The sequence below is a fragment of the Borostomias antarcticus genome (assembly GCF_949987555.1).
Source record: "Borostomias antarcticus genome assembly, chromosome: 24".
In the NCBI taxonomy this organism is placed as follows: Eukaryota; Metazoa; Chordata; class Actinopteri; order Stomiiformes; family Stomiidae; genus Borostomias; species Borostomias antarcticus.
Genome location: NC_140257.1, coordinates 1,981,191 through 2,005,380, shown reverse-complemented (window position 1 = coordinate 2,005,380; position 24,190 = coordinate 1,981,191). Strand labels below are relative to the sequence as shown.

Below are 24,190 nucleotides of genomic sequence, written 5' to 3'. Positions count from 1 at the left end.
CACACACACACACTCACACACACACACACTCACACACAGACGAGTTGTTCTGGTTGTAACTGTCATATTACCACGTCTACGAGCCCCCATGAGAGACGTAGGCAGAGGAGCCCAATTATAGTCTGAGACAATTAGAGGATCCATACTACTGTCAGACTGGGAGACGGGGAAGGATGGAGGGAGAGAGAGAGACCAGGAGAAGAGAGGAGAGGAGTAAATAATGGGAGAAAGGAGGGAGGAGAGAGAGAGACCAGGAGAAGAGAGGAGAGAGAGAGAAAGGAGGGAGGAGAGAGAGAGAAAGGAGGGAGGAGAGAGAGAGAAAGGGGGAGGAGAGAGAGAAGGGATGGCGGAGAGAGAGAGAAAGGAGGGAGGAGAGAGAAAGGAGGGAGTAGAGAGAGAGAAAGGATGGCGGAGAGAGAGAGAAAGAGGGGAGGAGAGAGAGAGTAAGGGGGGAGGAGAGAGAGAAAGGAGGGAGTAGAGAGAGAAAGGAGGGAGGAGAGAGGAGAGAGAAAGGAGGGAGGAGAGAGAGAGGAAGGAGGGAGGAGAGAGAGAGAAAGGGGGGAGGAGAGAGAGAAAGGAGGGAGGAGAGAGAAAGGAGGGAGTAGAGAGAGAGGAAGGAGGGAGTAGAGAGAGAAAGGATGGAGGAGAGAGAGAAAGGAGGGAGTAGAGAGAGAGAAAGGAGGGAGGAGAGAGAGAGAAAGGAGGGAGTAGAGAGAGAGAAAGGAGGGAGGAGAGAGAGAGAAAGAGGGGAGGAGAGAGAGAGAAAGGGGGGAGGAGAGAGAGAAAGGAGGGAGTAGAGAGAGAAAGGAGGGAGGAGAGAGAGAGAAAGGAGGGAGGAGAGAGAGAGGAAGGAGGGAGGAGAGAGAGAGAAAGGGGGGAGGAGAGAGAGAAAGGAGGGAGGAGAGAGAAAGGAGGGAGTAGAGAGAGAGAAAGGAGGGAGAGAGAGAGAAAGGAGGGAGGAGAGAGAGAGAAAGGAGGGAGGGAGGAGAGAGAGAGAAAGGAGGGAGGAGAGAGAGAAAGGAGAGAGGAGAGAGAGAAAGGAGGGAGGAGAGAGAGAAAGGAGGGAGGAGAGAGAGAGAGAAAGGAGGGAGTAGAGAGAGGAGGGAGGAGAGAGAGAGAAAGGATGGAGGAGAGAGAGAGAAAGGATGGAGTAGAGAGAGAGAAAGGAGGGAGGAGAGAGAGAATGGAGGGAGGAGAGAGAGAGAAAGGAGGGAGGAGAGAGAGAAAGGAGGGAGTAGAGAGAGAGAAAGGAGGGAGGAGCGAGAGAAAGGAGGGAGTAGAGAGAGAAAGGAGGGAGTAGAGAGAGAGAAAGGATGGAGGAGAGAGAGAGAAAGGAGGGAGGAGAGAGAGAAAGGAGGGAGTAGAGAGAGAAAGGAGGGAGTAGAGAGAGAGAAAGGAGGGAGGAGAGAGAGAGAGAAAGGAGGGAGGAGAGAGAGAGAGCAAGGAGGGAGGAGAGAGAGAGAAAGGAGGGAGGAGAGAGAGAGAAAGGAGGGAGTAGAGAGAGAGAAAGGAGGGAGGAGAGAGAGAAAGGAGGGAGGAGAGAGAGAAAGAGGGAGGAGATAGAGAGAAAGGAGGGAGGAGAGAGAGAAAGGAGGGAGGAGAGAGAGAGAAAGGAGGGAGGAGAGAGAGAAAGGAGGGAGGAGAGAGAAAGGATGGAGGAGAGAGAGAGAAAGGAGGGAGGAGAGAGAGAAAGGAGGGAGGAGAGAGAGAAAGGAGGGAGGAGAGAGAGAGAAAGGATGGAGGAGAGAGAGAAAGGAGGGAGGAGAGAGAGAAAGGAGGGAGGAGAGAGAGAGAAAGGAGGGAGTAGAGAGAGAGAAAGGAGGGAGGAGAGAGAGAAAGGAGGGAGGAGAGAGAGAAAGGAGGGAGTAGAGAGAGAGAAAGGCTGGAGGAGAGAGAGAGAAAGGAGGGAGTAGAGAGAGAAAGGAGGGAGGAGAGAGAGAAAGGAGGGAGGAGAGAGAGAAAGGAGGGAGGAGAGAGAAAGGAGGGAGGAGAGAGAGAGAAAGGAGGGAGTAGAGAGAGAGAAAGGAGGGAGGAGAGAGAGAAAGGAGGGAGGAGAGAGAGAAAGGAGGGAGGAGAGAGAGAAAGGAGGGAGGAGAGAGAGAGAAAGGAGGGAGTAGAGAGAGAGAAAGGAGGGAGGAGAGAGAGAGAAAGGAGGGAGGAGAGAGAGAAAGGGGGGAGGAGAGAGAGAAAGGAGGGAGGAGAGAGAGAAAGGATGGAGGAGAGAGAAAGGAGGGAGTAGAGAGAGAGAAAGGAGGGAGGAGAGAGAGAGAAAGGAGGGAGTAGAGAGAGAGAAAGGGGGGAGGAGAGAGAGAGAAAGGAGGGAGTAGAGAGAGAGAAAGGAGGGAGGAGAGAAAGAGAAAGGAGGGAGGAGAGAGAGAAAGGAGGGAGGAGAGAGAGAAAGGAGGGAGGAGAGAGAGAGAAGAGACAGAGAGAAAGGAGGGAGGAGAGAGAGAGAAAGGAGGGAGTAGAGAGAGAGAAAGGAGGGAGGAGAGAGAGAGAAAGGAGGGAGGAGAGAAAGGAGGGAGGAGAGAGAGAGAAGAGAGAGAGAGAAAGGAGGGAGTAGAGAGAGAGAGAAAGGAGGGAGTAGAGAGAGAGAAAGGATGGAGGAGGAAGAGAGAAAGGAGGGAGGAGAGAGAGAGAAGAGACAGAGAGAAAGGAGGGAGGAGAGAGAGAGAAAGGAGGGAGTAGAGAGAGAGAGAAAGGAGGGAGTAGAGAGAGAGAAAGGATGGAGGAGGAAGAGAGAAAGGAGGGAGGAGAGAGAGAGAAAGGAGGGAGGAGAGAGAGAAAGGGAGTTGTACTGCTAGTGCTTTGGACTATGCAAACGTTGCATCAGCACCATGCATAGCAGAAACCCAGTGCAATGGACAACTCATTATATCATCTGTGTGTTGAATTTGGTAGTTCGATACTGTAGTTTGGTGGGGTTTTTTTCTGGTTCTTTCAGGTCTGAGAGAGAGAGAGAGAGAGAGAGAGAGAGAGAGAGAGAGATTAGTGAGAAGTAGAGAGAAAGTAGAGGAGAGAGTGATGTTCCTTTAATGGTTTAATTTGATTTCATTAGAGTTCAGATTTAAAAACTCCCACAGTATCCAGCTCAAGCAATTCCTCCTCTACTTGATGAGATCCAGGATGGTATTGAGCCTGCCTCCCAGAGAGCCCATGCAGTACCTGGCATCGTCAAACTGCTGTCAACCCTCCAGGCTCTGGCGCCTGGCTCCTTCCAGACCTATCCCAGGTGCCTCTGGACTATCACAACATCAGCAGGGCGGTACGGGATGTTGGCTACATCAAAGATACATCAAATTTCCCCAAAACAGACGGACAATTGCGGAGACAAAGCAGTTCTTTAACGTTGCCGGCTTCCCAAATGCTGTAGGCGCTATTGACCGCACTCACATACCAATTGTACCACCATGGGAAAACGATCATGTTTTTAGAAATAGGAAGCAAACGCATTCAATCAACACCCAGGTAGTGAGCAACGCCAGGAATGTGATGAATGAGAATGTGAATGTGGTTGCCAAAGTCGGTGCACGACGGCTAGCCTACATTTTTAGGAAGAGCAGTCTGTACGGAATGATGCATGACATGAATGACAACCCCTGGCTACTGGGTAAGAAACTTGTTTTGAGAAAACGTTTGTGCTGTAATATTCATTGTGAATGTGTGGGGGAAAGTATGTGCTTTGCTATCATAGGTGACGGCGGCTATCAACTCCAGCCATGGCTGATGACTCCCGTGCGCAATCCTACCAACGTTGGGAGAGGCGGCGTACAATTGGGCTCGCATCAGAACACGGGGTGTGATCCAGCACACATTTGGCATCTTAAAAAGCTGACATAGATGCCTGGATCGTAGTGGTGGGGCAATGCTATATAATCCCCACAAGTATGCCAGATCAATGCACTGTAGTGTGCTGCATCCTGCACAACATTGCCATGAGAGCCGGTCTGCGCATGGAGGTGGGTCTGCATGGATGTGGGTCTGCATGGATGTGGGTCTGCATGGATGTAGGTCTGCATGGATGTGGGTCTGCATGGATGTGGGTCTGCATGGAGGTGGGTCTGCATGGATGTGGGTCTGCATGGATGTGGGTCTGCATGGATGGGGGTCTGCATGGAGGTGGGTCTGCATGGATGTGGGTCTGCATGGATGTGGGTCTGCATGGAGGTGGGTCTGCATGGAGGTGGGTCTGCATGGATGTAGGTCTGTATTGATGTTGGTCTGCAGGAGTAGCATCGTAAATGAAGACTCTGACGATGACCAGGAGCCTCATGCCAGCTGTCTCATGAGTGATCAGATGAGGGCAGACATGTCTCATGAGTGAGCAGATGAGGGCAGACATGTCTCATGAGTGAGCAGATGAGGACAGACATGTCTCATGAGTGATCAGATGAGGGCAGACATGTCTCATGAGTGATCAGATGAGGGCAGACATGTCTCATGAGTGATCAGATGAGGGCAGACATGTCTCATGAGTGATCAGATGAGGGCAGACATGTCTCATGAGTGATCAGATGAGGGCAGACATGTCTCATGAGTGATCAGATGAGGGCAGACATGTCTCATGAGTGATCAGATGAGGGCAGACATGTCTCATGATGATCAGATGAGGACAGACATGTCTCATGAGTGATCAGATGAGGGCAGACATGTCAGGCATTATTTCACATGATTAACTTTGCTGTCTCTGCAACAAAATGCTGTAAAGTTGTCGAATTACAACCTTGTGATCAAAAATCCAAATAGCCTAGGCCTCCATCATTAGGCCCACGACCAAACATTCAATGACAAGTAAGAAAAATAGTCTACGCCCAACTTCAGCCTAAACATTCAGCACCATGGGCAGCGCTGCTCAAACTCATTTATTTTAGGATGACATGACAAAGAAATGCAATGACAAAAGATACAGTGACAAAAAGAAAAGATGCCAGTGTTTTGCCTGGGAGTTATTGAATGATATTTTCTCCTTTGTTCTCTTTTTCAAATCACTCCACCTCCATTTGCAGTCCATAGGCTACTATTGTGTTTGGAAACACCCACTGCTCACAGACTGGGATATTCAATCCCAAATGGTGTTTCGCTGAGTGATGTTTTTAGCTGGTAATTGTGAGGCTTACCTGTGGACCTCGTCCGTCACCACTTTCACTTCGCTCTCGGAAAATCTAATATTTATTTTTCTCTCTGCCATTGTCCGACCGTTGCATGGGCAGCATTTATAGTCTGTCTGTCTGTCTGTCTGTCTGTCTGTCTGTCTGTCTGCCTGCCTGCCTGCCTGCCTGCCTGCCTGCCTGCCTGCCTGTCTGCCTGTCTGTCTGTCTGCCTGTCTGTCTGTATGCCTGTCTGTCTGTCTAGAGGGAGGGGGTAGTATGTGACCTGGTTATGGGTTGAAGAGACTCCAATGCAAGGAAAGATTATCTCAGTATTAGTAAACAGCTGATGCTGTAGGAGTGTTATATTTTAAATCTAAAATGTAATTACTGTAAACCATTGAAGCAATATCCCTCTCTCTTCACCACTCCCCCACCCCTCCCTCCTGCTCTCTGCCCTCTCTCCTCTCATCACAGATATCTGAAAGAAAGAACCAGAAAAAAAGCAAAGTAGCAAACTCAAGAGACCCCCGCTGGTCTTAATATATTCATCTGTCCATGGCGCTGGGTTGGTGCTGTGGTTGAGAGCATGATGATGGGGGCGTGTTCCTGCTCAAACACACAGAACTGGGGATCTGGATTCTACACTGACTCATGTTTCTGGGTGGGACCTGCACAGTGGTGCACAGGCTTTACTGCAAACACACACACACACACACACACACACACACACACACACACCCACAGATACACACACACACCCACAGATACACACACACCCACAGATACACACACACACAAACACACACACACACACACACACACACACACAGAAACATACACTCACTCAAACAAACACATACACACACACGTACACGTGTGCTCCAGCCCAGCGCTGATGAGCTGGGAGAGGTGCTTGTGAACCCCTTCAGTCTGAGACCGGGGAGGAGGGTCTGAGACCAGGGAGGGGGGTCTGAGACCAGGGAGGGGGGTCTGAGACCGGGGAGGGGGGTCTGAGACTGGGGAGGGGGGTCTGAGACCAGGGAGGGGGGTCTGAGACCAGGGAGGGGGGTCTGAGACCAGGGAGGGGGGTCTGAGACCGGGGAGGGGGGTCTGAGACCGGGGAGGGGGGTCTGAGACTGGGGAGGGGGGTCTGAGACCAGGGAGGGGGGTCTGAGACGGGGGAGGGGGGTCTGAGACCGGGGAGGGGGGGTCTGAGACGGGGAGGGGGGTCTGAGACCGGGGAGGGGGGTCTGAGACCGGGGAGGGGGGTCTGAGACCGGGGAGGGGGGTCTGAGACTGGGGAGGGGGGTCTGAGACCAGGGAGGGGGGTCTGAGACGGGGAGGGGGGTCTGAGACCAGGGAGGGGGGTCTGAGACCGGGGGGGGGGGTCTGAGACGGGGGAGGGGGGTCTGAGACGGGGAGGGGGGTCTGAGACCGGGGAGGGCTCACCAGGCCTGGGTCTGAGACCGGGGAGGGGGGTCTGAGACCGGGGAGGGGGGTCTGAGACTGGGGAGGGGGGTCTGAGACCAGGGAGGGGGGTCTGAGACTGGGGAGGGGGGTCTGAGACCAGGGAGGGGGGTCTGAGACCAGGGAGGGGGGTCTGAGACGGGGAGGGGGGTCTGAGATGGGGAGGGCTCACCAGGCCTGGGCCCAACGCCCACGCAGAGGCTCTTAAATGACTACAGCCCAGTGGCAGTAAGGGCTCATCTCATGAAGACCATGGAGAGGCGTGTCCCTGCTCACCTCAGACCAGTCTACTTCCTGAGGACGCTCAGGTCCTCTGATGGTTGCAGAGCGGTGCTCAACATGTTCTGCCCGTCTGTTGTAGCGAGCGCCGCCATCTTCATCGCAGTCGTGTACTGGGGCAGCAGCATCAAGGGAGTGGACGCCAATAGGCTGGACACACTGATTAGGAGGAAGGGTTTTGTACTGGTGGTCAGTCTGTACTGGGGTCAGTCAGTACTGGGGGTCAGTCAGTCTGTACTGGGGGTCAGTCTGTCTGTACTGGGGGTCAGTCTGTCTGTACTTGGGGTCAGTCAGTACTGGGGGTCAGTCAGTCTTTACTGGGGTCAGTCTGTACTGGGGGCCAGTCTGTACTGGGGGTCAGTCAGTCTGTACTGGGGTCAGTCTGTACTGGGGTCAGTCTGTACAGGGGTCAGTCTGTACTGGGGTCAGTCTGTACTGGGGGTCAGTCTGTACTGGGGGTCAGTCTGTCTGTACTGGGGGTCAGTCAGTCTGTACTGGGGGTCAGTCAGTCTGTACTGGGGGTCGGTCTGTTCTGGGGGTCAGTCAGTCTGTACTGGGGGTCAGTCTGTACTGGGGGTCAGTCTGTACTGGGGGTCGGTCTGTTCTGGGGGTCAGTCAGTCTGTACTGGGGTCAGTCTGTACTGGGGGTCAGTCAGTCTGTACTGGGGGTCAGTCAGTCTGTACTGGGGGTCAGTCAGTCTGTACTGGGGGTCAGTCTGTACTGGGGGTCGGTCAGTCTGTACTGGGGTCAGTCTGTACTGGGGTCAGTCAGTACTGGGGGTCAGTCTGTCTGTACTGGGGGTCAGTCTGTCTGTACTGGGGGTCAGTCAGTCTGTACTGGGGTCAGTCAGTACTGGGGGTCAGTCAGTCTTTACTGGGGTCAGTCTGTACTGGGGTCAGTCTGTACTGAGGGTCAGTCTGTACTGGGGGCCAGTCTGTACTGGGGGTCAGTCAGTCTGTACTGGGGGTCAGTCTGTACTGGGGGTCAGTCTGTACTGGGGGTCAGTCAGTCTGTACTGGGGTCAGTCTGTACTGGGGGTCAGTCAGTCTGCACTGGGGTCAGTCTGTACTGGGGGTCAGTCAGTCTGTACTGGGGTCAGTCAGTCTGTACTGGGGTCAGTCTGTACTGGGGGTCAGTCAGTCTGTACTGGGGGTCAGTCTGTCTGTACTGGGGTCAGTCTGTACTGGGGGTCAGTCTGTACTGGGGGTCAGTCTGTACTGGGGGCCAGTCTGTACTGGGGGTCAGTCAGTCTGTACTGGGGTCAGTCTGTACTGGGGGCCAGTCTGTACTGGGGGTCAGTCAGTCTGTACTGGGGTCAGTCTGTACTGAGGGTCAGTCTGTACTGGGGGCCAGTCTGTACTGGGGGTCAGTCAGTCTGTACTGGGGGTCAGTCTGTACTGGGGGTCAGTCAGTCTGTACTGGGGTCAGTCTGTACTGGGGGTCAGTCAGTCTGCACTGGGGTCAGTCTGTACTGGGGTCAGTCTGTACTGGGGTCAGTCTGTAATGGGGTCAGTCTGTACTGGGGGTCATTTTAAGACTGTATATTTATTTGCCCAGGGACTGCGGGTGGAAATTAGCTGTTTTATCTATAACCTTGTACAGTGCATCTCTCCCTATTCTATAGGGTAAATGTCTACTGTACCTTGTCCCTGTCTTAAAAATAAATACAAATCAATCAATCAATCAGCCTGGACCCACTGACCGTCGCTGTGAAGAGACAAATGCTGGCCAAGCTTAACCAAATAACCAAATGCTGGTTATCATGGATAATGTTTCTCACTCTCTCCATGACCCTGTGGCCAGGCAGAGCACCTTGAGTAACCGTCTCTCTCTCCAGGCAGAGAACCAGACTGACTGACCGACCACGGTGCTCTTCAGAGAACCAGACTGACCACGGTGCTCTTCAGAGAACCAGACTGACCACGGTGCTCTTCAGAGAACCAGCCTGACCCCGGTGCTCTTCAGAGAACCAGACTGACCACGGTGCTCTTCAGAGAACCAGACTGACCACGGTGCTCTTCAGAGAACCAGACTGACCACGGTGCTCTTCAGAGAACCAGACTGACCACGGTGCTCTTCAGAGAACCAGACTGACCACGGTGCTCTTCAGAGAACCAGACTGACCACGGTGCTCTTCAGAGAACCAGACTGACCACGGTGCTCTTCAGAGAACCAGACTGACCACGGTGCTCTTCAGAGAACCAGACTGACCACGGTGCTCTTCAGAGAACCAGACTGACCACGGTGCTCTTCAGAGAACCAGACTGACCACGGTGGTCTTCAGAGCGCCTCCATCAGGCCCTCCTTCCCTCTGGGATCAGACTGCATCCTGCCTCCCCCGACTGAGCAGCTCAGGGTCACTCTGTTTTAACTGCTCTACACTGGCTTTACTGTATTGAATGATGCTACTAGTGGTACTTGTTAGCTGAGGGGTTTGCCGGCTAACACATTACCATAATCAGCCCGGCCTCCCGGCCTCGTCCGTCTGTGGGATGATGTCGCCGACAGCCTCCCCCCAGTCTTCCTCTAACTAGAACATAAACATAGGCCCTAATTCACCAGAGTGAAGATGTGATTGAAGGAGGAGTAGTGACTCTAACCCTGGAGATGTGATTGGAGGAGGAGTAGTGACTCTAACCCTGGAGATGTGATTGGAGGAGGAGTAGTGACTCTAACCCTGGAGATGTGATTGGAGGAGGAGTAGTGACTCTAACCCTGGAGATGTGATTGGAGGAGGAGTAGTGACTCTAACCCTGGGCAGATGCCCGCTCACCGTTTTCATCTCATATTTTTCAGCTAATAAACCAAAATAAACATGAATAATAGTCTCTCTCCTATTCTCCCTGAGACCACTTATGGCTGTGTTTATTCTACTAACAGAACAGTCGTTTAACGTTACACGGTGTTGCCAGTGGCATGTATTTCATTTTCACACATCAACCAATCAGGGGCTGCGTCCCCACTAAGGGCAGAACAGCAGTTTAAAAGTCCCTGATTGGCTCATTATTGTGTAATTTCTGGAAATCGTTCTGGGCGGCTAGAAGGTGTAAGACTGTATCGCAAAAGGAGGGTTTATTTGTGAGTAAGTCTGCCTTCCAGGCTCACTCCAACGGGAGGAGATATTCCCTCAGTATTACCTGATTGTTGATGCTGTAGGAGTGTTATATTTTAAATCTAAAATGTAATTACTGTAAACCATTGAAGCAATATCCCTCTCTCTTCACCACTCCCCCACCCCTCCCTCCTGCTCTCTGCCCTCTCTCCTCTCATCACAGATATCTGAAAGAAAGAACCAGAAAAAAAGCAAAGTAGCAAACTCAAGAGACCCACGCTGGTCTTAATATATTCATCTGTCCATGGCGCTGGGTTGGTGCTGTGGTTGAGAGCATGATGATGGGGGCGTGTTCCTGCTCAAACACACAGAACTGGGGATCTGGATTCTACACTGACTCATGTTTCTGGGTGGGATCTGCACAGTGGTGCACAGGCTTTACTGCAAACACACACACACACACACACACACACACACACACACACACACACACACACAGATACATACACTCACTCAAACACATACACACACACAAACACACACACACACGCGTTCACTGGCTGCATCTTTACATGATTCTGGTGGGGGGACTATGTGTGCATAAGGAAAGAACCAACTGCCTTGAGATGGAGATGGATATGGAGAGAGAGTAAAAACGAGAGAGGGAGGAAAAAAAAGAGGAGGGAGAGAGAAAGAGACAGAGGAGCGAGAGACAGAGAGAGGAGGATAAAGAGAAAAACAGGGTGTGGGTGAAGAAGAGAAAGGTCAAGGGACGGAGAGAACGTGGGAGAGAGAGAGAGAGGGAGGGAGAGGGTGGGAGAGAGGGAGAGAGAGAGGGAGGGAGAGGGTGGGAGAGAGAGAGAGAGGGAGGGAGAGGGTGGGAGAGAGGGAGAGAGAGAGTGGAAGAGAGAGAGAGAGAGTTGTGAAAGGAAAAAGGAGAGGGGTGGTGCAAAGCTTCAGAAAGGGAAGCCAACACACAGAACAGATGCACACAGAAACAGAGAAGAGAGCGAGAGGGAGTCATTTTAATATGGATTTCTGAGCGAGTGGAAGACTGACTCTAACCCACACACAAGCTGTTTAAACCTCTATTCGTGTGTGTGTGTGTGTGTGTGTGTGTGTGTGTGTGTGTGTGTGTTTGCGTGTGCGTGCGTGTGGAACCCTCCTCTTGAGAGGCTGCAATCTGGTAAAACAAGATGTCCGCCCTCTCCTCCTCCAGCTCCCCCTGGTAACACTTCAGGGCTGCTCACCATGTCTCCTTCTGTGAAATGGTCGAACACGGAGACAATGCCTTGCCCAGGAAGAAGCCCTAGCCCCTCACTCCATAGACTGGGCGCCCGCCTCTCCTCTTGCGTGATTGGCTGTCATTCGCGACGCCTAGACTTAAGTGAGATGGATCGATTGCGTTTCCCCCTGTGTGACCTGGCCAACACACAGTCACTTTATTAGACTGGGGAATTCAACACTGTCAGCTCCTGCTCATTATTGGCTGTAATGTACTGGAGACTGCGGCTTCCTGACTGTGAAAACCTCAGTAGTTTACTTTGCAGAACGTCCAGAGAACTCATATACGTGTACACAGTGTGTGCACACATGCGTTTGCATCATATCTTGAAAGTAGAGCAATGTGTCAAAATGAATACAAAACGTTCAATCCCCCGACAATCCAGAATAGGTTCCATCATGTGGCTTCTGCTCTTCAGTCTGTACAGAAATAGCTGACCAGCATCCTGCAAAAGAGCTGGCTGTCCAATGTACGCGGATGATATCATCATTTACTGTAGGGATCAGCTAAAGCCCCTTGTGCAGCAGCAGAGACATTAGCGAATGAACTGGAGGGTGTGATGTAATCATTGTATGATCACTACTTACTGTGTATTCACTTTTATATTTTATTTTTACTTTGTAATGATGATGTAATAATGATGTAATGATGATGTTATGACCATTTTAGAGTAGAAAAGCCTAACCAGGGACGTGGGTCAAATTAGCCATGGCTAGAAACCCTATATGCAACACCGCTGTTTCACATTACTGTAACCTGTTGAATGTTGTCTGTATTGTCCCTGACACATAAACTATTAAATAAAATGAAATAAAAATGCACTACTGTTACAACTGTACAGAAAATGCAGCACACGACCATGAAGGCCAATATATGGTCGGGAATGACAAGAGCGTCAGAGACAGTGGCGTAACTATTCTGCTCCGGGCCCTAATGCAAGATGGTTAAAGTGGGCTCTATAGTAAGTCTGATGATCGGATCACCTACAACGCGTGCGCTACACATATTAAAACATTTTGGTGACAGTGTGCACCTCCAAACACAGATGAAAGCATAAAGTTGCCAGAGCGCACCAACGGAAACATTAGTGACCGCGCAACCGAAACGCAGATGAAAACATAGCCAACACATACAGCAACCAACACAAACACCATGAACATAAACATGACAACAAACACCAACAAAAATGCTGTACTTACATCACACAGACGCACTCTCCTGGCTTTCCTCTCTGCAAAGTCATCAATTAAATACGCTACATCTAACTTCGGTGAGTAGCATAGCCATGTCCGTGGTCACCAGACCCGATTTGGTTTTGCTGGTGTAGCTGCTTGAGAAGTGGCGGTTCCCCTGAGTTGGATCCCGTGGGAAAGGGCCCGGGGGTCTGCATGATCCTTGAGACACGATATACCGTTTTCTATCTGCATCTACAATCTCTGAAAAATGCCCCCTGTCAGTGGGGTATTTGTGAAGAACCGGCACATCCTGCACCTCACTCTCACGCTCATTTGTGGTAGTTTCCCTCACAGAACCGGTGTTGTCCTCGCTGGTGGTACAGTAGCTAGTGGTGTGCTGTCGATGACAGCGTTAGCTTGCGGGGTGTCGCTGGTTGTCGCTGGCGGCGCGCTGGTATCCTGCACCTCACTCTCACGCTCATCATTTACGGTTTCCCTCACAGAACCGGTGTTGTCGCTGGTGCTGCTCTCGCTGGTGCTAGCTACTGTGCTATCAACGACGACGTTAGCAAGCGGGGTGTCGCTGGTTATTGCTGTCGCGCTGGCACTGGTCCTAGCTGATTGAACGGAACTTTTAAAAAACAAGGCTATTTTGGGGAGCTTCTCTTTTTTCTTGTCCTCTGCTTCTTTAATTTTCCTTTTTTGACTTCCACTTGTATGTTTGTCCATTGAGCTCATCATGCTAGCAGGTTGTCTAGTGACTGTCTGGTGACCGATAGGCTAGGCTACGCATGTCCATAAACCCACAATTCACTGCACATTTTCGAATGATGCATTAATGATGTCATTACAAAAGCCAAGACAATTTAGCCCAATGAGCATTATGAATACTCAGCCCAATGAGCACTATGAATACTCAGCCCAATGAGAACTATGAATACTCAGCCCAATGAGAACTATGAATACTCATCACGGCCCTAATGCAGCTGCATCACCTTAGTCTGGGGCCGGTCTCTTTCTAGTCTGGGGTCTCTTTCTAGTCTGGGGCCTCTCTTTTTCTAGTCTGGGGCCGGTCTCTTTCTAGTCTGGGGTATCTTTCTAGTCTGGGGCCGGTCTCTTTCTAGTCTGGGGCATACGCGCAGTTTGACTTTTTGATCAGGGGGGGCAGTCAGTCCCAGCCCCCCCCCCCCCCCCCCCCCTCCCCCATCAAATAGGGATTATAGTGGTATAAATACGAGCCCTGCACGGACATTGGAATGCGCATATTCTGTTACAGCTGCATGATTGACCCACAACATTTAAAAACATAGTGCTTATTATTTCCAATATCCAAGTTTCGTTCAACTGCGCCTCCGCTGCGCGTCCATTAGCACAAAAATTTGGAATTCGTTTCAATATAGCCTACGCCTACTTCAAACAATATTTTCCAATAAATTCTTCCAAAAACTAAAACGGAATGTATGCTACGCCTTTCATGCTTCAATGTCGGGATGTGTCATTATAAACAGCGTATTAGAATCCAGCAATTGCCTCTTCACATGTAGCCTATCTGCATTTATATCAAAGAATAATCACCAAAAGAATAATAGTGCGTACATAATCGATTTGACAACTGGACAATGGATACGTTGCACAGATATGCAGTATCCAACAGTTCGTTCATGGCTAGCAATGGTAGGCCTACAGCTATGGGATTAGCTCATGTTTGGGCTGTCAGAGCTGCCACTCTTATGTTGCTATAGCCGAAATTATCAGAACAATGTGAACATTCAGTTGAAAGTTTTCCATCCACCCATAACTGGATGAGGAATCAGCACAATCAATTCTCACGCAAGCAGGAGCCGTTCAGTGACAGTTTGCGCATCTGGCCACCAGGGGGGGCAGTGCCCCCCCTTGCCCCAGCCAATCTGCGCGCCTGGTCTGGGGTCTCTTTCTAGTCTGGGGCCTCTCTTTTTCTAGTCTGGGGCCGGTCTCTTTCTAGTCTGGGGTCTCTTTCTAGTCTGGGGCCGGTCTCTTTCTAGTCTGGGGTCTCTTTCTAGTCTGGGGCCTCTCTTTTTCTAGTCTAGGGCCGGTCTCTTTCTAGTCTGGGGCCTCTCTCTTTCTAGTCTGGGGCCGGTCTCTTTCTAGTCTGGCGCCTCTCTCTTTCTAGTCTGGGGCCGGTCTCTTTCTAGTCTGGGGCCGGTCTCTTTCTAGTCTGGCGCCTCTCTCTTTCTAGTCTAGGGCCGGTCTCTTTCTAGTCTGGGGCCGGTCTCTTTCTAGTCTGGGGCCTCTCTCTTTCTAGTCTGGGGCCGGTCTCTTTCTAGTCTGGGGTCTCTTTCTAGTCTGGGGTCTCTTTCTAGTCTGGGGCCGGTCTCTTTCTAGTCTGGGGCCGGTCTCTTTCTAGTCTGGGGCCTGTCTCTTTCTAGTCTGGGGCCGGTCTCTTTCTAGTCTGGGGCCGGTCTCTTTCTAGTCTGGGGCCAGTCTCTTTCTAGTCTGGGGCCTCTCTCTTTCTAGTCTGGGGCCGGTCTCTTTCTAGTCTGGGGCTGGTCTCTTTCTAGTCTGGGGTCTGTCTCTTTCTAGTCTGGGGCCGGTCTCTTTCTAGTCTGGGGCTGGTCTCTCTCCAGTCTGGGGCCGGTCTCTTTCTAGTCTGGGGCCGGTCTCTTTCTAGTCTGGGGCCTGTCTCTTTCTAGTCTGGGGCCTGTCTCTTTTGCAGTTGTTTCGCCGGTCTAGAGGGGAAGCGCCTAGGATGACGCATCACATATCTTCCGGTCTGTAATGTTTTTACTGAAGGCTGCACATGGTGAAGTTTGGAGTAGATAACATTCGTGATGGCATCACCAGGCATAACACCGACCAAAATAGTAAAAGAAGATGCGAGGAGAACTAAGAGATGCGGAAAAATAAAGCGAGCGGAAGTAGGAGGCGGGCTCTACAGGCTCGAGCTGGAAGAAGGGGCGGGCTTAAGGCATTGAAGTAAATAGACACCAGGCTCTTCTCCCCGAAGAGAGACTGGTGATGCGAGGCTAGCATTACCTGCATTACCGCTAGTTACGCCCCTGGTCAGAGAATTTGATGCTAGGTTGTCAGGTTGCTACAGTAGGTGAGTGAACAACGAATGCAGAAAGTGTCTGGTTGATGTCTTTTTTGTTTATGGCCTGAGGTACGAAACCGACCATAAATTAGCCTTAACCATGAGAAAGAAAGAAAGAAAGAAAGAAAGAAAGAAAGAAAGAAAGAAAGAAAGAAAGAAAGAAAGAAAGAAAGTGGGTAATAAAGAAAGGAGATAATAGAGAAAGAAAGAAAGAAAGAAAGGGGGTAATAAAAAAAGGAGATAATAGAGAAAGAAAGAAAGAAAGAAAGAAAGAAAGAAAGAAAGAAAGAAAGAAAGAAAGAAAGAAAGAAAGGGGGTTATAAAGAAAGGAGATAAGAAAGAAAGAAAGAAAGAAAGAAAGAAAGAAAGAAAGAAAGAAAGAAAGGGGGTTATAAAGAAAGGAGATAATAGAGAAAGAAAGAAAGAAAGAAAGAAAGAAAGAAAGAAAGAAAGAAAGAAAGAAAGAAAGAAAGAAAGGGGGTAATAAAAAAAGGAGATAATAGAGAAAGAAAGAAAGAAAGAAAGAAAGAAAGGGGGTAATAAAGAAAGGAGATAATAGAGAAAGAAAGAAAGAAAGAAAGAAAGAAAGAAAGAAAGAAAGAAAGAAAGAAAGAAAGAAAGAAAGAAAGAAAGAAAGAAAGGGGGTAATAAAGAAAGGAGATAATAGAGAAAGAAAGGAAGAAAGAAAGAAAGAAAGAAAGAAAGAAAGAAAGAAAGAAAGAAAGAAAGAAAGGAGATAATAGAGAAAGAAAGAAAGAAAGAAAGAAAGAAAGAAAGGAAGGAAGGAAGGAAGGAAGAAAGGAAGGAAGAAAGGAAAGAAAGAAAGAAAGAAAGAAAGAAAGAAAGAAAGAAAGAAAGAAAGGAAGGAAGGAAGAAAGGAAGAAAGAAAGAAAGAAAGAAAGGGGGTAATAAAGAAAAGAGATAATAGAGAAAGAAAGAAAGAAAGAAAGAAAGAAAGAAAGAAAGAAAGAAAGAAAGAAAGAAAGAAAGAAAGAAAGAAAGAAAGAAAGACTTAGACAAGCGGTCCAGGGTTGCGTCCTCACCTGTCGGATGACGTGCAGCAGCATCCCATAGCAGTAGACGATGACCAGGAAGGGGATGATGAGACAGAAGACGAACAGACAGATGATGTAGGAGATGCTGTTGGGGGAGCGGGCGTTCCAGTCCACCGAGCAGGTGGTCCCGGGCCCTTCAGGGCCATACTGGCTCCAGCCCAGCAGGGGGGGCAGGGTCCAGAGCAGGGAGTAGGCCCAGGAGAAGGCCACGCCCAGACACACCTTCCTGTAGTTGGTGGAGTCGGCCTCTGTGGGATCCATCATGGTGGAGTAGCGTTCGTAGGAGAGGACCGCCAGGGAGATGAGAGAGACGATGCCTGAGATTGAGAGAGAGACACACACACACACACACACCAAGGTTATAATAGTTTTGCTTTTTTCATTAGTTTTTATTTTTATATCGTTTTAACTTTTTGTTTTCAATTTCAGTTTAGTTTTGATTAGTTTTAAAGCAGGTTTGCTAGTTTCGTTTCGTTTTTATTTTTTGAAAATGCTTAGTTTTAGTTTCGTTTTTATTAGTTTCAGTATTAGTTTTAGTTTTTTATTCTTCTGCGCTAGCCTTGTGAGACCATCCTGATCTCGTGAGCTCACGTTGTTTCACTCCGTGTGAAACAAACCATCAGGCGCACGTCAGGTTACTTCTGCGCAGGGACACAGCTAAAGAACATGGAGGATAGATTTAATATCCACCCAAAATACTAGGCTTATGTATGAAATGAAAAAGACTAAAACTAAGGACATTTTCTCAATAATTTTAGTTTATTTTAGTTAGTTTTGTAAACACACAATACAGTTTTAGTTCAGTTAACTAAAATGTTTTTTCACACCTAGTTTTCGTTTTTTTGTTAGTTTTCGTTAACTATAATAACCTTGACACACACACACACACATATACACACACACACACATATACACACATATACACACACACACACACACATACACACTCATACACACACACACACACACACACACACACACACATACAGACACACACATGCACACACCCACACACCGGTTAGACAGAACATTAGGCGTGGATTTACAGCATTAGCAAAAAACATAATAGCACACCAGAGACAAAGACCCCCTTCCCCACACACAACCCCCCCGACACACACACACACACTCACGCACACACACACATACACACACACACGCACACACATACACACACGCACATACACACACACAAACACACCTCCTACCTCTGTCTGCATTTGATAATATGAGGCCGTAGCTCACTTCAGGCAGTGGTATATGGTGATGATATCACAGATAAGTGTTGTTTGGGCCAAGGTGAAGTGGAGCTGGAGCTAATAACCATATACCACAGCCTTGAAGTGAACTATTGCTTTTATAAAACGGTCACCAAGTATGGCAGTATGAAAGAAATAAACACAATTTATCGTTCGGAATAAACATATTTTAATATCTTAATATTGATTTTTGTAAACTCTGCCAAGGAAACAGTCCCTATGGAATTTCAAATGATAGAAGCTATTCCTGGAGGAACAGCCAAGCGATCCAATCCAATAGTTAACATGGGTTTGGAAACGTAACTGCAACCCTAACCTTGAAGTGTCCATTACATTTTCTTTCAGCAATATTCCCTGGATATGACCTGCTATTCCATAGCAACGAGTCCTAGCAACCAGAACTAATGCCAGACTTGTCTTTGATAACCTGGCTAGCCATCAATAAAGTGTAATGCATTTGCTGTGCAACATATCAACTGTCCAGTTGTCAAAACGAATTGCCAACAAACTGGTTGGGCTAATCAGCTATTTTTCCCAAATAAATTGTGTGTCATATCTGTCTGCCTAGTCAATCACTGAGTCAGGAGGGACAGACGCAGCTCACTTGTAGGCCAGTTAGCTAGTTTACAGATATCTAGGTAAAGATATTGTGATATTGAGATTCTGTCCCTCAATTCATTTTGCTGTGTGTTTTGTCTCGTGCACCACAATGAATAGAACCACACCTGGTTCACAGGCTAGAACCATACCTGGTTCCCAGGCTAGAACCACAACTGGTTCACAGGCTAGAACTACAACTGGTTCACAGGCTAGAACCACAACTGGTTCACAGGCTAGAACCATACCTGGTTCACAGGCTAGAACCACAACTGGTTCACAGGCTAGAACCACAACTGGTTCACAGGCTAGAACCATACCTGGTTCGCAGGCTCAGACTGAGACCCAGCCCATCTGGCAGCACGCTGTCATGCCACGTTCACAATGTTTTTGTGGAAACATTGTTTACGTTACTTGGATAAACTGACCACATATTGGGAATCTACATGGTTACTTTCTCACCTGTATAGTTACGAACCAATCAGATTGCTTGATTTGAGCTACCCGTTTTCTAATCCAGAGTTGATCAGGCCCTGCCTCCAGCCACGCCCCCCCCCCCCCTAACTACCCAGCCTCCAAGCCCCACCCCTAACTACCCAGCCTCCAGCCACGCCCCACCCCTAACTACCCAGCCACGCCCCACCCCTACCTACCCTGCCTCCAGCCACGCCCCACCCCTAACTACCCAGCCTCCAGCCCTGCCCCACCCCTAACTACCCAGCCTCCAGCCACGCCCCACCCCTAACTACCCAGCCTCCAGCCCTGCCCCACCCCTAACTACCCAGCCTCCAGCCCTGCCCCACCCCTAACTACCCAGCCTCCAGCCCTGCCCCACCCCTAACTACCCAGCCACGCCCCACCCCTAACTACCCAGCCTCCAGCCCTGCCCCACCCCTAACTACCCAGCCACGCCCCACCCCTAACTACCCAGCCTCCAGCCACGCCCCACCCCTAACTACCCAGCCTCCAGCCACGCCCCACCCCTAACTACCCAGCCTCCAGCCCTGCCCCACCCCTAACTACCCAGCCTCCAGCCACGCCCCACCCCTAACTACCCAGGGACCCTGATAATAATGAATGACCCAGATCCACTAAGCAAATGACTCCCAAAGTACTCTCTGGACTGATCTGATCTCTCTGGACTGATCTGATCTCTCTGGACTGATCTGATCTCTCTGGGCTGATCTGGTCTCACTGGGCTGATCTGGTCTCTCTGGACTGATCTGATCTCTCTGGGCTGATCTGGTCTCTCTGGGCTGATCTGGTCTCTCTGGGCTGATCTGGTCTCTCTGGGCTGGTCTCTCTGGGCTGATCTGATCTCTCTGGGCTGATCTCTTTGGGCTGATCTCTCTGGGCTGATCTGGTCTCTCTGGGCTGATCTGGTCTCTCTGGGCTGATCTGATCTCTCTGGGCTGATCTCTCTGGGCTGATCTGATCTCTCTGGGCTGATCTGGTCTCTCTGGGCTGATCTGATCTCTCTGGGCTGATCTGATCTCTCTGGGCTGATCTGGTCTCTCTGGGCTGATCTGATCTCTCTGGGCTGATCTCTCTGGGCTGATCTGATCTCTCTGGGCTGATCTCTCTGGGCTGATCTGGTCTCTCTGGGCTGATCTGATCTCTCTGGGCTGATCTCTTTGGGCTGATCTCTCTGGGCTGATCTGGTCTCTCTGGGCTGATCTCTCTGGGCTGATCTGGTCTCTCTGGGCTGATCTCTCTGGGCTGATCTGGCCTCTCTGGGCTGATCTCTCTGGGCTGATCTGGTCTCTCTGGGCTGATCTGGTCTCTCTGGGCTGATCTCTCTGGGCTGATCTGATCTCTCTGGGCTGATCTGGTCTCTCTGGGCTGATCTGGTCTCTCTGGGCTGATATGATCTCTCTGGGCTGATCTGATCTCTCTGGGCTGATCTGGTCTCTCTGGGCTGATCTGATCTCAGCTTCGTTGGGGTTTTGTGTGTTTTTAGGGGGAAACTAGGTTAGTAGTTCAGCAGCTCAGCATAGAATCAACATGGGATGGCTGATTCAGAGTAGGGCCTTCTGGACAGGGACAGTGGCTCCATCGGACATCACATCTTGGCTTGTGAAATCAGACACACACACACACAACACACACACACACACACATCTACCCCTGCCACCCGGTGTGATCAGAGACCGGCAAGATTAATCTAATATCCTCAAAATAAACTTTCAGCTCTGAGATGTTTGAAGTTGTAATAAAGTTTGAAGGTTGAGTCCCTCTGGTCAGTCGCTCTGCTCGTTCCTCCCATGTTTGTCTTTCATATGACCGCAGCTCTGGCTCAACCCGGCCAGACTCTGACCCGGAACGAGAAGATCAAACTCTTCCTCTGACACAGACCCGGAACGAGAAGATCAAACTCTTCCTCTGACACAGACCCAGAACCAGAAGATCAAACTCTTCCTCTGACACAGACCCGGAACGAGGAGATCAAAGTCTTCCTCTGACACAGACCCAGAACAAGAAGATCAAACTCTTCCTCTGACACAGACCCGGAACGAGAAGATCAAACTCTTCCTCTGACACAGACCCAGAACGAGAAGATCAAACTCTTCCTCTGACACAGACCCGGAACGAGAAGATCGCTGGCAAGAAGACAGAGACAGACAGGAAGACAGAGACAGACAGGAAGACAGAGACAGACAGGAAGATAGAGACAGACAGGGAAACAGAGAGGGAGACAGAGACAGACATGGAGACAGAGAGACAGACAGGAGACAGACAGGGAGACAGAGTGACAGACAGGGAGACAGAGAGACAGACAGGGAGACGGAGAGCTGGGAGAGGGAGGGAGGGGAGTAGTAGGTATATATTCCCTCCTGTGCTTCTGAAGGCTCTGTGCTCATTGCTGGCAACAATTACTGCCTCTGTGCTCAACAAATACCCCTCTGGGGCAATAAAGGTTTCAATTCAATTCAATTCACCAGGGGTGCAAAGTCTACTGAGCTCTGTTACCCAACGGGCCCCTTGGACAGCAGAGGGTCCGGGCGCACACCTTGCATGGTCCTCATCAGTTACACAACCTCTCCCTTGGAATAAGAACAACGGTGATGAATATGATTGTTTCTGTTGTTGGCCAAGCTGCATTCTGGGAGCCAGGCTGATGGCTAATAATCTACAATACCTCTTCTTCCTCTCAGCGCCCGTCCCTTCACCTCTTATTTCATCCAGGATGAGGACTCACTGGGTGGGTTGATGAGCTCCTGATCTGCACTAGATTGGACCATGTTTCATTACTGGTGTGTGACGCACCTTGGGCCCGAGGGGGCGGGGCCTGATTCAGTCTGGAAGGTTCCGGGGTGACCTTGTCTGGCTGCTCATCAAGATCCAGGACTGAACTCAGCATTTCCACAAAACACAGCTACGACTTCTGTGTTGAACAGGAGCATGTTGGATAATCTATCTATCTATCTATCTATCTATCTATCTATCTATCTATCTATCTATCTATCTATCTATCTACCTACCTACCTACCTACCTACCTACCTACCTACCTACCTACCTTACCATTACATTATCTTTGGAATGTCTCCTCACTGCTCTGAATTCATCAAAATTGTCAAAATAAGTTGATTGCTGTTATATGGAGAATATGCAAAAACATTTTTGTAAAACCTTTTAAAATAAAAATAACACTAAACGTATCAAGTCCATCATAAGTGATTCAAAGTGCATGCAAAAGGGCATCCCTGGTGTGCAAACAAATAAACAAGTTAGCTTATGAAACTAACATCTTCAGCCTTATTTGAGAGTCACTTAACCAGCCAACTCTCCTCTCCAGATAGGTGGGGTGACCTGAGAACCTAAACCCTGGGTGGATAATTGTCTTGGTAAAGTTAAAACACGTTAAAAACGTTTGTAATTACTAAAATGTTTTTACCAAGACAACTAAGCCCTGGCGTCTGGTGGGTCCTAGAACCGGGTAAGTCAGGACTAGTGAAGCAAGCGCGCAGCGCGCACAATCTTTTGGGGGGGATGGGCTGTCAAAGCATGCCCTGATGGGAGGTTTCACAGCACCAGAAGGGCGCTGAGCAGTGGCATTTATACATGTAAAAACACATACAGGAAAACTACAGTAGCCCAGGCTACCGATGTTTTTAACACGTCAACAAAGGCCAATAATTTGACAGCGAGTGAATTAGTGCTGCACGGTATACCGATACTAGAAAGGTCAAAAACGCTACAATACCCTTTTTTATTAGTACCGGTACTTTAAGAATGAGCCGTACTTCTGAGTTGGGTTGAGGCAGTGTGTCGGGGCAGTGTGCGTCTCTCTCTCTCTCTGCTACTCTGTCCCTCTGGGTCGTGTGTGTGAGTGTGTGTGTGTGTGTGTGTGTGTGTGTGTGTGAGTGTGTGTGTGCGTGTGAGTGTGTGCGTGTGAGTGTGTGTGTGTGCGTGTGAGTGTGTGCGTGTGAGTGTGTGTAGCGATCTGTTTCTCTCTCCCTCTCTGCTACTCTGTCCCTCTGGGGCGTGCGTGAGTGTGTGCGTGTGAGTGTGTGTGTATGTGTGTGTGTGTGTGCGTGTGCGTACTGTATGTGTGTGTGCGTGTGAGTGTGTGCGTGTGAGTGTGTGTGTGTGTGTGTGTGTGTGTGCGTGTGAGTGTGTGTGTGTGTGCATGTGAGTGTGTGTGTGTATGTGTGTGTGTGTGTGTGTGTGTGTGTGTGTGTGCGTACTGTATGTGTGTGTGCGTGTGAGTGTGTGTAGCGATCTGTTTCTCTCTGTCCCTCTGCTACTCTCTAAGCTGAGTGCTCGTGCCAACCGTCTGTCCTGCTCACCAAACTACTTTCAGACCATTCGCTTATTTCTGCAAATGTTTGGTGCAAACACAAATCTAACGGAAAAGAGTGGAAAAATAGTTTGCAAAGACCGTTCTGGAAGGAAAGTGAAAGGACTGAGGGCTGCTCCGTTTCTAGAACCGCCACTGTTTCGGATTTAAACCCAATGCTAATGGCCGGGTTTCCCGAATGTGTTAAGAAGCACTTAACTGAGTTAAAAAGCTTCTTAACTCCAAAGTACTTCTTAACTCCCATGCAAAGGGTTGCTTAAAAAGGGTTCCTTAAGAAGGTTCTTTATCGGGAATATAGCTGGGGAACCTCATAACATCAATGAGTCAGTCTGTAAACTCTGGAGCTCGTCATGCCGTAACGTGAACACCGTTGCTCTGTGCTGCTGCTCTGTGACCCACTCTGCTGCTCTGTGACCCTCTCTGCTGCTCTGTGACCCTCTCTGCTGCTCTGTGACCCACTCTGCTGCTCTGTGACCCTCTCTGCTGCTCTGTGACCCACTCTGCTGCTCTGTGACCCTCTCTGCTGCTCTGTGACCCTCTCTGCTGCTCTGTGACCCACTCTGCTGCTCTGTGACCCTCTCTGCTGCTCTGTGACCCACTCTGCTGCTCTGTGACCCTCTCTGCTGCTCTGTGACCCTCTCTGCTGCTCTGTGACCCACTCTGCTGCTCTGTGACCCACTCTGCTGCTCTGTGACCCACTCTGCTGCTCTGTGACCCTCTCTGCTGCTCTGTGACCCACTCTGCTGCTCTGTGACCCTCTCTGCTGCTCTGTGACCCTCTCTGCTGCTCTGTGACCTACTCTGCTGCTCTGTGACCCACTCTGCTGCTCTGTGACCCTCTCTGCTGCTCTGTGACCCTCTCTGCTGCTCTGTGACCCTCTCTGCTGCTCTGTGACCCACTCTGCTGCTCTGTGACCCTCTCTGCTGCTCTGTGACCCACTCTGCTGCTCTGTGACACACTCTGCTGCTCTGTGACCCTCTCTGCTGCTCTGTGACCCTCTCTGCTGCTCTGTGACCCTCTCTGCTGCTCTGTGACCCTCTCTGCTGCTCTGTGACCTA

The 24,190-nt window shown here is 49.8% G+C and overlaps 1 protein-coding gene across 1 annotated transcript in view; it reads right to left on the bottom strand.

Annotated features, from left to right (window-relative positions):
* Nucleotides 1-24,190, bottom strand: part of LOC311325208 (vertebrate ancient opsin-like) — a gene marked incomplete at both ends in the record, with an annotated part of 122,177 nt that overhangs the window by 82,099 nt on the left and 15,888 nt on the right. Inside the window, one exon of the mRNA XM_084457878.1 lies at nucleotides 16,463-16,791. Coding sequence (XP_084314004.1) covers nucleotides 16,463-16,791 — 329 coding nt within the window. The remainder of the gene's footprint in view (nucleotides 1-16,462; nucleotides 16,792-24,190) is intronic.